Source organism: Pteropus alecto, unplaced genomic scaffold, assembly GCF_000325575.1.
Source record: "Pteropus alecto unplaced genomic scaffold, ASM32557v1 scaffold98, whole genome shotgun sequence".
NCBI lineage: Eukaryota > Metazoa > Chordata > Mammalia > Chiroptera > Pteropodidae > Pteropus > Pteropus alecto.
In genome coordinates, this window is record NW_006443570.1 from 5,548,683 (window position 1) to 5,560,127 (window position 11,445).

General features: G+C 54.9%; 1 protein-coding gene across 4 annotated transcripts in view; it reads left to right on the forward strand.

Annotated features, from left to right (window-relative positions):
- The first annotated feature begins 414 nt into the window (after positions 1 to 414).
- The window catches only part of XYLT2 (xylosyltransferase 2), a 14,039-nt gene continuing 3,008 nt past the window's right edge, over positions 415 to 11,445 (forward strand). For 2 of the 4 annotated variants that reach the window (XM_025041811.1, XM_025041810.1), the window contains exons 1-9: positions 415 to 1,352; positions 1,630 to 1,805; positions 2,085 to 2,287; positions 2,720 to 2,800; positions 2,968 to 3,184; positions 3,273 to 3,449; positions 3,703 to 3,965; positions 4,249 to 4,444; positions 5,103 to 5,436. In XM_025041811.1, coding sequence (XP_024897579.1) covers positions 992 to 1,352; positions 1,630 to 1,805; positions 2,085 to 2,287; positions 2,720 to 2,800; positions 2,968 to 3,184; positions 3,273 to 3,449; positions 3,703 to 3,965; positions 4,249 to 4,444; positions 5,103 to 5,436 — 2,008 coding nt within the window. In that variant the 5' untranslated portion in view covers positions 415 to 991. Of the gene's footprint in view, positions 1,353 to 1,629; positions 1,806 to 2,084; positions 2,288 to 2,719; positions 2,801 to 2,967; positions 3,185 to 3,272; positions 3,450 to 3,702; positions 3,966 to 4,248; positions 4,445 to 5,102; positions 5,437 to 6,976; positions 8,165 to 11,445 lie in introns of those variants that run through there. The other 2 variants (XM_025041809.1, XM_025041812.1) reach the window with 2 other exon arrangements.

The window sequence follows — 11,445 nt, forward strand, 5'->3', positions numbered from 1 at the left end:
AGTTTAACACCTGAAGGTTCAAGGGTGCAATTCACGCCAGATGGAGAAACTTGGGCGTGGACGGAGTTCAGAGACTGAGCTAGGACCAGGAAAGGCCCAGGGTCGTCTTGGGAGATGAGGAAAGCTTAGCCAAGAAGGCTGATGAATGGCCACAAGGCAGTGGAAACACCTGGAGGGCATTCTGGGAACTAGGTGAGGAGGGTACTTCAAGAAGACGTTGGGGTTCAGTAAGTCATGCTGCTGAAAAGCCAGGCCAGAAAGGACTTGTGGTACTTGTGGAGTGGAGGGAGTGGCCTGTGGAGGGGGTTCGCAGAATGGTGAGAAAGGAATGGGGACCACCGAGGGAGACAGCTCTTTCAAGCTGCCTTATCTCATGCCCTACCCCATTTGAACACTTCTGTATTTTCCAGCTGAGGGAACATGCTCAGAGAAAGGTGACTGCAGTTCCTCCTGGCCTCTTCCTAGTCATGCCAGGGTGGGGGTGCTAAGTGGACACCCTCGTGTCCTCTGCAGGGTCTGCGCACCCTTTTCTTGTGATACATGTGAACATTTATTTTCATATCTGCTGAAAAGAAACTTGGTACTGAGTCCAAATCACAAAGGAGACACAGTGCCCTATGATTTGTGCAGTAGTGGGGATGTGGGTGCGATGGTGCCATGGGGGGAGGGTGACGCTGCTCAGCCAGCTGGTCGGGGAGCACTCCCGGCAGAAGTGCTGTCTGTGCAGAGACCTCATGTGAACAGAACTTCTGTAGGTAAACGATAGCAGAGGCTTCTAGGCCTGAGGCCTGCAGGGAGCTAAAGGTGCAGTAGGAAAGTGACTGTCCCAGTGACCTGTGTGTCTGCCTGTCTTTTACAGAAAGGAAGGCAGAGGAAGCAGAGGCCACTGGACCCCGGCGAGGGCTCCAAGGACACAGACAGTTCAGCTGGGCGGCGGGGCAGTGCTGGCAGAAGGCATGGGCGCTGGCGGGGCCGCGCTGAGAGCCCAGGCATGCCCGTGGCCAAGGTGGTGCGGGCAGTAACCAGCCGTCACAGAGCCAGCCGGAGGGTCCCACCTGCCCCACCCCCAGAAGCTCCCGGCCGCCAGAACTTGAGTGGGGCGGCAGCCGGAGAGGCACTGGTTGGGGCGGCTGGCTTCCCACCACATGGTGACACAGGGAGTGTGGAGGGCGCCCCCCAGCCCACAGACAGCAGCTTCACACCCAAGTGCGAGATTGTGGGCAAGGACGCACTGTCTGCACTGGCCCGGGCCAGCTCCAAGCAGTGCCGGGAGGAGATCGCCAACGTGGTATGCCTGCACCAGGCCGGGAGCCTCATGCCCAAGGTTGTGCCCCGGCATTGCCAGCTGGCTGGTAAGAGACAGGCATGGGTGGAGAGATAGCAGTTCCAGGAGGTGATATGACAGGGATCCCACCCCCGTTTCTCAGTGGAGGACAGCTTAGAGGTGCCACCTCTCTTGCTTAGTTGGTGATAAGTGCACTAAGTGGCAGAGGCGGAGCTGGGACCCAGGGGCGTTGGGCTCTGACTCTAGGATTCTTCCTTTCGAAGGCAGGCAGCCCCCTCTTCCCGTGTGACCTCCACCCTGTGGCCCAAGGAGGGGCCTCACCGATACCTGTTTTCTTTACTCAGGGAAGATAAGTCCAGGCATCCAGTGGGACGAGGCCCAAGCCCAGCAGCCCATGGATGGCCCCCCAGTACGAATCGCCTACATGCTGGTGGTTCATGGCCGCGCCATCCGCCAGCTGAAGCGTCTCCTCAAAGCTGTCTACCATGAGCAGCACTTCTTTTATATCCATGTGGACAAGGTACTGTGGGGTGGGGGAAGAGATCAAGGGGGTTTGAGTGAGCAGAGCAGAGACCCAGGTCACAGATAGGCTCTCTGACCTCAGGTGGCCTAGAGTTAGGGAAACAGGCCTAGAATGGTGGAGCAGCCAACACAAGGTGACATGGCTCTGCCTTGTGCTCTCTCCATTCCATGTCACTTGTACTCTGTCCTGAGTTTGGGATAGGGTGGGGAGGTTGTAATGCTGAGGGTCCACCTTCGGCTGATGAGTATCTCATCCCCACCCCCACCCTCCGCACAGCGCTCTAACTACCTGCACCGGGAGGTGGTGGAGCTGGCCCGGCAGTATGATAATGTGCGAGTGACGCCCTGGCGCATGGTCACCATCTGGGGCGGGGCCAGCCTGCTGAGGATGTATCTTCGGAGCATGCGGGACCTCCTGGAGGTGCCTGGCTGGGCCTGGGACTTCTTCATCAACCTCAGTGCCACCGACTACCCAACCAGGTGTGGGATGGTGCTCTGAACCCTCCAGATGAAAGGGGGCCCATCTAGGCACTCAGGGTTGGAGGGTCCTGATAAGATTCCTTCCTCTCCCGAAGGCCTCATTCTGGGACCCAGACATGGTCCCTTGGCCCCAGCCATGTTTTAGGGGAGGGGTTGGTGAAAGATGATGTAAGGATTGAGAGTGGCAAGAGATGGGAGAAGCCAGAGGTGTGTATCACAGGTGCTGGGTCAGACAGCAAGGGGTGGAGGAAGGATGGGGTGGTCTTCCTCAGGGGCCTCTCAGGTGCTCACCACCCTAGAGCATCAAATGGGGGTAGAGCACATGGCCAGGAGGCCAAAGAGTATAGGTGAAGTATGCTGGAGAGAGTCTGCTCTGGGACAGTGACTGAGCAGCCCCTCACACACCCTGCCCACACCCCATTCCCTCTCTAGGACCAATGAGGAGCTGGTGGCTTTCCTGTCCAAGAATCGGGACAAGAATTTCCTCAAGTCTCATGGCAGGGACAACTCCAGGTGAGGGGTTGGGGAGGAGGCCCTGACCCCGGGGTTTCATCACAACCTCTCCCACATAGGGGGCTCAGGGACCCGGCCAATCACAGATAGAGGAGTGCTGGTTCCTAGGCAGATGGGAGAGTCTGGACCCCACCCTGCATGACCCTCAGCCTGTCTGCCACCCACAGGTTCATCAAGAAACAGGGCCTAGACCGGCTCTTCCACGAGTGCGACTCGCACATGTGGCGCCTGGGTGAGCGGCAGATCCCAGCAGGCATTGTGGTGGACGGTGGCTCCGACTGGTTCGTGCTGACACGGAGCTTCGTGGAATATGTGGTGTACACGGACGACCCACTTGTGGCCCAGCTACGCCAGTTCTACACATACACGCTGCTCCCAGCTGAGGTGGGTGACCCAGGCCCTCACCGAGGCCTGGGAGGGAGCATGGTTGGGTACCCACAGCTCACCCTCCACCTTGCCCTGCCACCTGCAGTCCTTCTTCCATACGGTGCTGGAGAATAGCCCCGCCTGCGAGAGCCTCGTGGACAACAACCTTCGGGTCACCAACTGGAACCGCAAGCTGGGCTGCAAGTGCCAATACAAGCACATTGTGGACTGGTGCGGCTGCTCCCCCAACGACTTCAAACCACAGGACTTCCTACGGTTGCAGGTGCTTCCTCATGACCCACCCAATAGCTGCCTCACCCCGGCCTTTCACCAGGGTCAGAAAGGATTCAGGGTGGGCCAATTAGGGAATCTGGGGCCTTCACTTGGAGCAGTCCTCAAGGCTCTAGGGCTGCAGTGGCAGCAATAAAAACCCTGGAGGCTGATCTCTGGGCAGTGCTGGGAGGGACCCCTATCCCCCTTCCCTGCCGTGCTTAGACCTCCAGACCCCTCCATCCTCCTTGCCTCTCTCACTCCAGCAAGTCTCCAGACCTACTTTCTTTGCCCGGAAGTTTGAGTCAACTGTGAACCAGGAGGTTCTGGAAATCCTGGACTTCCACCTGTATGGCAGCTACCCTCCTGGCACACAAGCTCTCAAAGCCTACTGGGAGAACACCTATGACGTAGCCGATGGACCCAGTGGGCTCAGTGATGTCATGCTCACCGCTTATACTGCCTTTGCCCGCCTCAGCTTGCGCCATGCCTCCACCACGGCGTCCCCGTCAGCCATCCCACTCTGCAGGTGAGACCTCCTTCTGACATACTGCAGGCCCTCAGGGTGTGGTGTCCTAGGGGGAGGCTAATCAGAAGGAGACAGCTCCTGCCCCCAGGGAGCCCAGAGTCTGAAGCAGGGGAAAATGCAAATAAAACAAAGACGGCAAGAGCCAGGCACATAAGTGCTATGGGTGTGAGATTTGGGGCAAAGGAAGTGCTTTGGGACGTGACTCCTCAGAACCCCTCCCTGGGACTCCAGGCCAAGTTAGATGTGCTGATGGCATCTCCATTTCTCCCTGCTGAAACCTTAGGTTTGAGCCCAGGGGCTTGCCGTCCAGCGTGCACCTGTATTTCTATGACGACCATTTCCAGGGCTACCTGGTGACGCAGGCGGTGCAGCCGTCAGCCCAGAGGCCAGCAGAGACGCTTGAGATGTGGCTGATGCCCCAGGGGTCCCTGAAGCTGTTGAGTCACAGTGACCAGGCCAGCCGGCTCCAGAGTTTGGAGGTGGGACAGGTCTTCCCCTTGCTTTCTCCTGACCCCCAGCAAGACTCAGGGTAGTGGGAAGGAAGGGACAGTCAACAAGGGAGGGCCAAGGACTGGGTTAGGCCTTTCAGGACTGGGTTCATGGGCTCTTCTTTCCTAGTGATGGCAGCTTTGCCAATGCCCAGTGCACATGCCTTATGTCACCCCTGCATGCACATGTAGAGGAGCACCTCCCACTTGGGGTGCACAGAGGACATGCAGTGACCATGGAGAGGACTGTAGTTCCACTACAAGTCAATCCTATCTTCTAAACTTCAGGGATTCTCTCATAGAGAGATGTGGACATTCCATTCTGGCCATAGGCTAGGCTTTTGAGTGTCTTCTTGATCTCCCTCTCAGAGGCCTTGACTTCATGTGGGGATGGTCTCTGGGCAGGATCTTTAAACTCATCTCTGCCTTTCTGCCCCCACCACTACAGAGCAGGTCAGAACGGAAGCCCAGAATTAATCTCAGGGCTGGGATATTAAAGAAATCCTAATCCAAGCCTTTCATTTTGCACATGGGGAAACTGAGGCCCAGAAGGAAACTAACTCGAGGTCACACAATGAGTTAGAGGTAGCAGCAGATTAGAGAGGATTTTCCCTCAAGGCTCCTGCCCAGCTGCCTCTCCTCCCTACAGGTTGGCACCGAGTGGGACCCCAAGGAGCGTCTTTTCCGGAACTTTGGGGGATTGCTGGGACCCCTGGACGAGCCTGTGGCTATGCAGCGCTGGGCCCGGGGCCCCAACCTCACAGCCACTGTGGTGTGGATTGACCCCACCTTTGTGGTGGCCACATCTTACGATATTGTGGTAGACTCGGAAACTGAGGTCACGCAGTATAAGCCCCCACTGAGCCGGCCCCTGCGGCCAGGGGCCTGGACTGTTCGACTGCTTCAGTTCTGGGAACCCCTGGGTGAGACCCGCTTCCTCGTGCTGCCCTTGACCTTCAACCGCAAACTACCTCTCAGGAAAGGTAAGGATCTGGTTCCCAAATGATGGCCAGAAGGCAGACAGAATGCGATTTGCCAGGCAGGTAGGTGATCTAAGAAACTGAGCCGACCCCTATCACTAGAGTAGGGGAAGGGGTAAGGTTGGAAACTTGATCGTCTGTCCCTTAGCATCCCAGGGCCCTGCACTGTGATATGGGAGAAAGGGAAGCTTTGGAGTCAGGCAAACTTGGCTTTGGAAGATAGTACTGACACTTTGGGCTTTTATCCTTGGCAAGTTACATGACCTTTTTGAGCTTCAGTCTTATTAGGTATAAAGTAGGAGTAATACAACTAATGGAGACCTTGTGAGTGCATCGAACACAAATCCATTCAAACTAGCTCAAATAAAAAAGAAGGTAGTGGAAGAATGAGGGCTCTGCCCCACAGAACCCAGGAAATGTCTCAGGTCTCACTGGGAAACAGGCGCTTTTTCTCAGTCTCTCAGGCCACCTTGTCCTTCATCCTGTCCTCTCTTTTTGTCAGCCTCAGGCTCTGGCTTTCCAATACATGATACATGGCCTCTCAGTGCAACAGAGACTAATGAGGGCCTCTTGGTCTCCAAGTTCCACATTCTTGGGACAGCAAATCTGATTGGCCATCCTAGTCCACTATGTGGCCAGGTGGGCAGGGTCACCTGGCCCTCCACCCACTTGGGTGAGGCTGAGGGAGCAGACTCTGAACACAGGCATAGGCTGAAGGTCTCTGAAAGGTAGGCCTAATACAAGTTACTAGCCCCTGGGAGACATTCGGGCCGAGTTATGTGGGTAAAAGAGGCTGGCATGCAATAGGTACTCAGTAGGTAGAGAAATGTTTCCTTCCTCTAGTTATATCCTATCACAGAGAGGGTGGGTCAGAGCGAGTGGGACCCAGAGGAGGATGGGGTATGAGGAGGAGGCTGTGGCAAATCCAGAGCAGGCAGCCGCACCTCTCCTCCCCTAGGACTCACAGCCCGATGGAGGGAACGGGAAAGAATGGAGGCCAGCTTTATAGCAGGCCGGTACTGGAGCTGAGCCTTGAATGAGCTGGATTTTTATAGAGAAGGGTATTCTAAGCTGAGAGAACAAAGTTGGCAGGTGTCTGGTGCATGAAGAGAACTGAGGATGGAGGGAAGTAGGATGCAGGGGATTGGCAGGAAGAGAGGCTGGCAAAGCAAGCAGGGCCCCACAGCTGGCGGGTCTGAGTACGAGGTTTCTGGAAGCTCTAGGAACCACTGGAGATGGGCATGGGGGACACAAACCATACCATTACAGGAAAGTTACCTTATTTACTAAAGTGCCTCAAACCCAGGGTTTTGCTTCATCTTCAAATTGGGAATTCAGAGATTACTGTGTTGATTTTATAAAACTAATCATTTTATAGGCACAGAAAATTCTGTGCATTAGCCCAAGATCATAGGTCACTTGGCAAGATGTGACTCACTGGTAGAGTTGGGACAGGAATGGGTGCCCACACCTGACGCCCTGGGCCTGGCCTTCATGTGATCAGTTAGGCAGGGTATGCTGACTGCCTGCTCTGTACCCCTAGATGATGCCAGCTGGCTACATGCCGGGCCCCCCCACAACGAGTATATGGAGCAGAGTTTCCAGGGCCTGAGTGGCATCCTGAACCTGCCTCAGCCAGAGCTTGCGGAAGAGGCCGCCCGGCAGCATGCGGAGCTCACAGGCCCTGAACTTGAGGCCTGGACAGATGGGGAACTGAGCAGCTTCTGGTCTGTGGCTGGACTTTGTACCATGGGCCCCTCCGCCTGCCCCTCCCTGGAGCTCTGCAGACAGACCAGCTGGAGTTCTCTGTTCCCTGACCCCAAATCGGAGCTGGGGCCTGTCAAAGCAGACGGGCGACTCAGGTAGCAGGGCCCCAGGCAATACCTCCGGAAGACCCGGGGAATTGCACCTTACAGACAATGGAGGGATGTCCCCACCACAGGCAAGGACCAGAGGCCCAGGCAGCACAGCCATGTCAGCCATCAAGAACCCGTACAGATGGCAGGGAAGGTGGACATAGTGTTTACTTCTGCTAATGGCTCTGCTGGAGACCAGAGGGTAGTAGGAATGTGGGGAGAAGGGCTCCAGCTTCCACGTCCTGCTCTTCCAAACCTTCCCCTCTAGTTTTGTTTAAAAAAAAAAAAAAAGGGGGCGATGGGGGGAGGAAATGGAAACAAAAGATGTGCAATAGGGCTCAGAGCAGCCCCAGGAAGTGGGCCATGGCTCTGGGGAGTAGGGGCCTGATAAGCCCATCTGCTATTACTCTGGAGGAGGCTGGGGCTGCCTTACTCTCCAGGGTCTCATCCCCCAGCCTGGGCCTGTGGTGCTCATGACTGAGACTCTGTAAGTGCCGTGCCAGGCTCTGAGTTCCAGAGAACAGGAGATTTGGGGGGAGCACTGCAGAGCTGGACTCTCATGGGACAGCCTCTCCTCTTGTAGCCAGGGGACTATAGAAGAAGGGGTGAGGCTGGCTCTGGGGCTTTCCAGCATACCCTGCCCCTTGATGGGAAAGGGAGAGCACCAGGGCCTACTGAGACTGATGCAGAGTCTCCCAGGTACTCAGAACTGCAAGCAGGGTCTGGGCTCCCACCCTGGAGGGGCGAGCCCTCATGAGCAGCGTGGGAAGAAGACTCTGTCAGGGCTCTCAGAAGAACCTGGAGCAGCATTGTGCCTGAAGCTCAGTGTGAAGTCTGAAATATGCAACAGAAGAAATATATCTCTATCTCTCTAAGCTGAGCCGGTGTTTTTCCTCCTGGGTGTCGGGAGCCATCACCTAAAAGTCTTGGCTGGTCCTTTGGCAGCCATGAGGTGAAGGTCTCATTCCAGAGTGGCATCAGTTTAGAATACATTTAAGAATCAGAAGTTGATGCAAGAACCCATCTAATCCAGCTCCATCTTTCTGAGGGGTAAAAAGGCCCAGAGAGGCTCAGATTTCCTTGTTGCCATCCAGTAGGCCAGCAGGAGAGTCCTGATCCATCACTTCTCTCCTGCTGCCGTGCCAAGGCAGATGTTGGCTGCTCTGCCTTTGGCGTCCCAAGGGCCTATCCCAGAAGCCCTCCTCACTCTGCTTTCCGCCAGCCCTGAGTCCCAGAGCACCCTCATAACAGTGGTGATCCCGAGGCCTTCTGGTTACCTTTGGAGCTTGTATCTTTAGGGGAAGGAGCAGCGGTGGCTTCGGTCCCTGGCCTCTGCCCTAGGACGTGGGAGAGCTATGTTGGAAAGGGTTATCCAGCTTCCCTCCTTTTCTCAAACCACTTTTCCGACTCTCCTGCCATTGTCAGCAAGGACTCAGTGTCAGTCCTTCACACCTTACTTCATGTGGTAAGGGTGAAGGGTTCTTAGACTTTTATCAGCCAGTCACACTGGCCTGGTCAGCTCAGCTTGGAGAACAAAGGGCTCAGTTCCTGTCCAGGCTGCCACATGTCGTTTTCCTGGCTGCCAGGAGAGGGCACCCCTGACCACCAATAGCATTGGATGTTTAGCCACTGAGCTGACCCTGCAGGCAACATATCTCATTTAATCCTCACAATCCTTTGAGGCAGACACTTATTCTCTTCATTTAGCCCATCAGGATGCTGAAATGATGAGCCCAAAGTCATAGCTATTAGGTGGTAGCAGCAGACTCCAGATGGAGCAGGACTCCATGTCGCTGTCACTGTATTCTGCTCTCTAAAGGGCAGGGACCCAGGAAAGAGCTTACAAAACTCCAAGGAAAGCATGTTTGGGTTCAAGGGCTAAGATGACTGTTTCTTCTGGCTCCTAGTTTAGTGATTGTCAGAAGTTCTACTCTGGTCCCCTAGAATTTTGTTTTTTACATCAACTCTTAGGTAAATAAAATGAAAAATTAATAACTGGGTTCAGCATATTAGACCAAGGCAGTAAATATCAGAATATTTAGACTGCTGGTTAAGAACTGACAGACCAGCCTTCAGGTTTAACCCAGCCGTGGCTATGCTATTGTTAGGCTAGCATAATAGTTTTCAGTCTTATTTTTTGAATTTGGGTAGGACATGCACTATCTGGTTCAACTCCTGCCACTCTTACCCTGTCATACTAGGTCCTAGTTACTCATTGTCACCTGCTGGGAACACTGCATTTGCACTTTTAGCCCAGTGGATCATGATCCTGAGAGTCCTGAGTTGGAAACTCAATTGGTCTGAGGGAGAAACAATGGTATGGGTTCAAACCTCACCCGAGCGATTCTAATTTGCAGTCTCTTGAAAACTACAAGTCCAGCCCCACTCCCACTGCTCTGGCTACACATCTTGGCCCCATGAGTTAGAAGCACTGCAGACCAGGGAGCAGGCTCCACAACTCCTGACGGGTTCAGAGGGCAGGCTTGGAGGGGGAGGCCCTCTTCTGTCCAGGTCACTGAGGCAAGTGTTGAATGCAGCTTTTCTGCTGACAGTGTTCCTTCTCCATCCCCATCCTCTGTACACTTAGCTCAGCCTAGGGGCTTGGGCTTTTTAAGGCTTCTTTGAAATCCTCCCCTGGCTGGGCCTTTGGGGTCAAGACCAGGATTTTGACAAAGCTAGAAGTGCGACAGGAGTAAGGGGCTGGTTGGGGAAGGCTGGGCCCCTGGAGCTGCACAATAATTCCTTTGGAAGGAGAGGAGAGCCTGAGTGGAGAGGCTTTTGTATTTTGTGGCCTGTGTGTGCCCAGTTTCCAGGGCAACCATGGGCATCTCGGTTCCATTAGAGGTGGGAGCCAGACCAGAGGACAGCCAATTGGCATTCAGAGCCCAGTTACCTAGGCCAATGGGAAGTGGAGAGGGGCAGAGTCTGGCTGTAAGTAGAGAAGTACAGAGATCTGGGAGAGTTGGAGCTCCCCTGGCTGGCTGTCGGGTTTAGCAGAAGCCAAGCCTGTTCTCACCAAACCCTTCTCCTGAAGGTTCAGGAGGGAACCTCGTGGCTGCCAGGCCTGCAGAGGGGAGTACCGTCTATGGGACACACTAGGTCATGGCGTTCTATTGACCAGGACAAGCAGGGGCAGAAGCTGAGAAGCTGGAATGCTGCTCACAGATATTCAGACTCTGAATGAAGTTGCTCCTTTGGGCCAGGGTTCCTGGGTTGGGAGGTGTGGGGAAGAGAGCCAGTCCTGTGGCCCTGGCTGTCTCCAAGGTTGCTCAGTGCTGATGTCCTTTCTTGGCACTCCTCTGCCACTACTGCTCCACATACAGAGACCACCATGGACAACAAACAGCCTCATAGCCTTAGGTGTGGCTACTGCTGAGTACCTACTGCCATCCCAAGTCCCACTGTTGGGGCAGATGCCCCTTGGCCCCTCACCATAGACCAGAAGCCCAGCTTCTTTATCTATAAGAGCCAGCCACTTGAGAAGAATGCTGTATATGGTTGGTTTGTGATCACTGAGGTCCCTGCCCTGTTGGCACAGAGTTCTGTGATGCTAGTCTGTGAGAATGGAAGAGGGGCTGGCACAGGAGTCTGAGTTCAGATTCTTGAGTCCTCCCTGCCTCCTCAGATCCACTGTTTCTAAGGGTGTCTGCCGCTGCCACAAGGTCCTTCCCCTCCCTAAGTCTGTCTCTCTGTAAACTCCCTCGCATACATCACTCCTTCCCTGGGCTGAAAGAAGAGATGGGGTAAAGCTACTCTGCTTTCCCTCACAAATCTCTGCCACCATTTATACAGCAGCAAAGAGGAATCTTTCTGCACTTCAGTTTCCCCTGCATGTCAAGCTGATACTAGACCCAGCCAGGTCATTCCTACCCAACTTCTGGAGTGGAATTCCAACCTGGGGAGGTGAGATGGGCCCAAACAGGCCAGATACAGGCTGAAGCCCTGCCTCTGCCTCTGCGGGTGATGGTAGTTTCCTCCCTGGTGTTCATCCTAGCTATCCTGCTGCTGCTGCTGCTGCTGCTGCTGCTGCTGCTGCTGCTGCTGCTGCTATACCTGCTCCAATAGACCAAAGGCTACTGAGAACTTTCTAGATCTGAGGGAGGTTCTAGACCCTGTGTCTAGGATGGCTGGGAGGTTGAAGCCTCTTGAGAAGTCC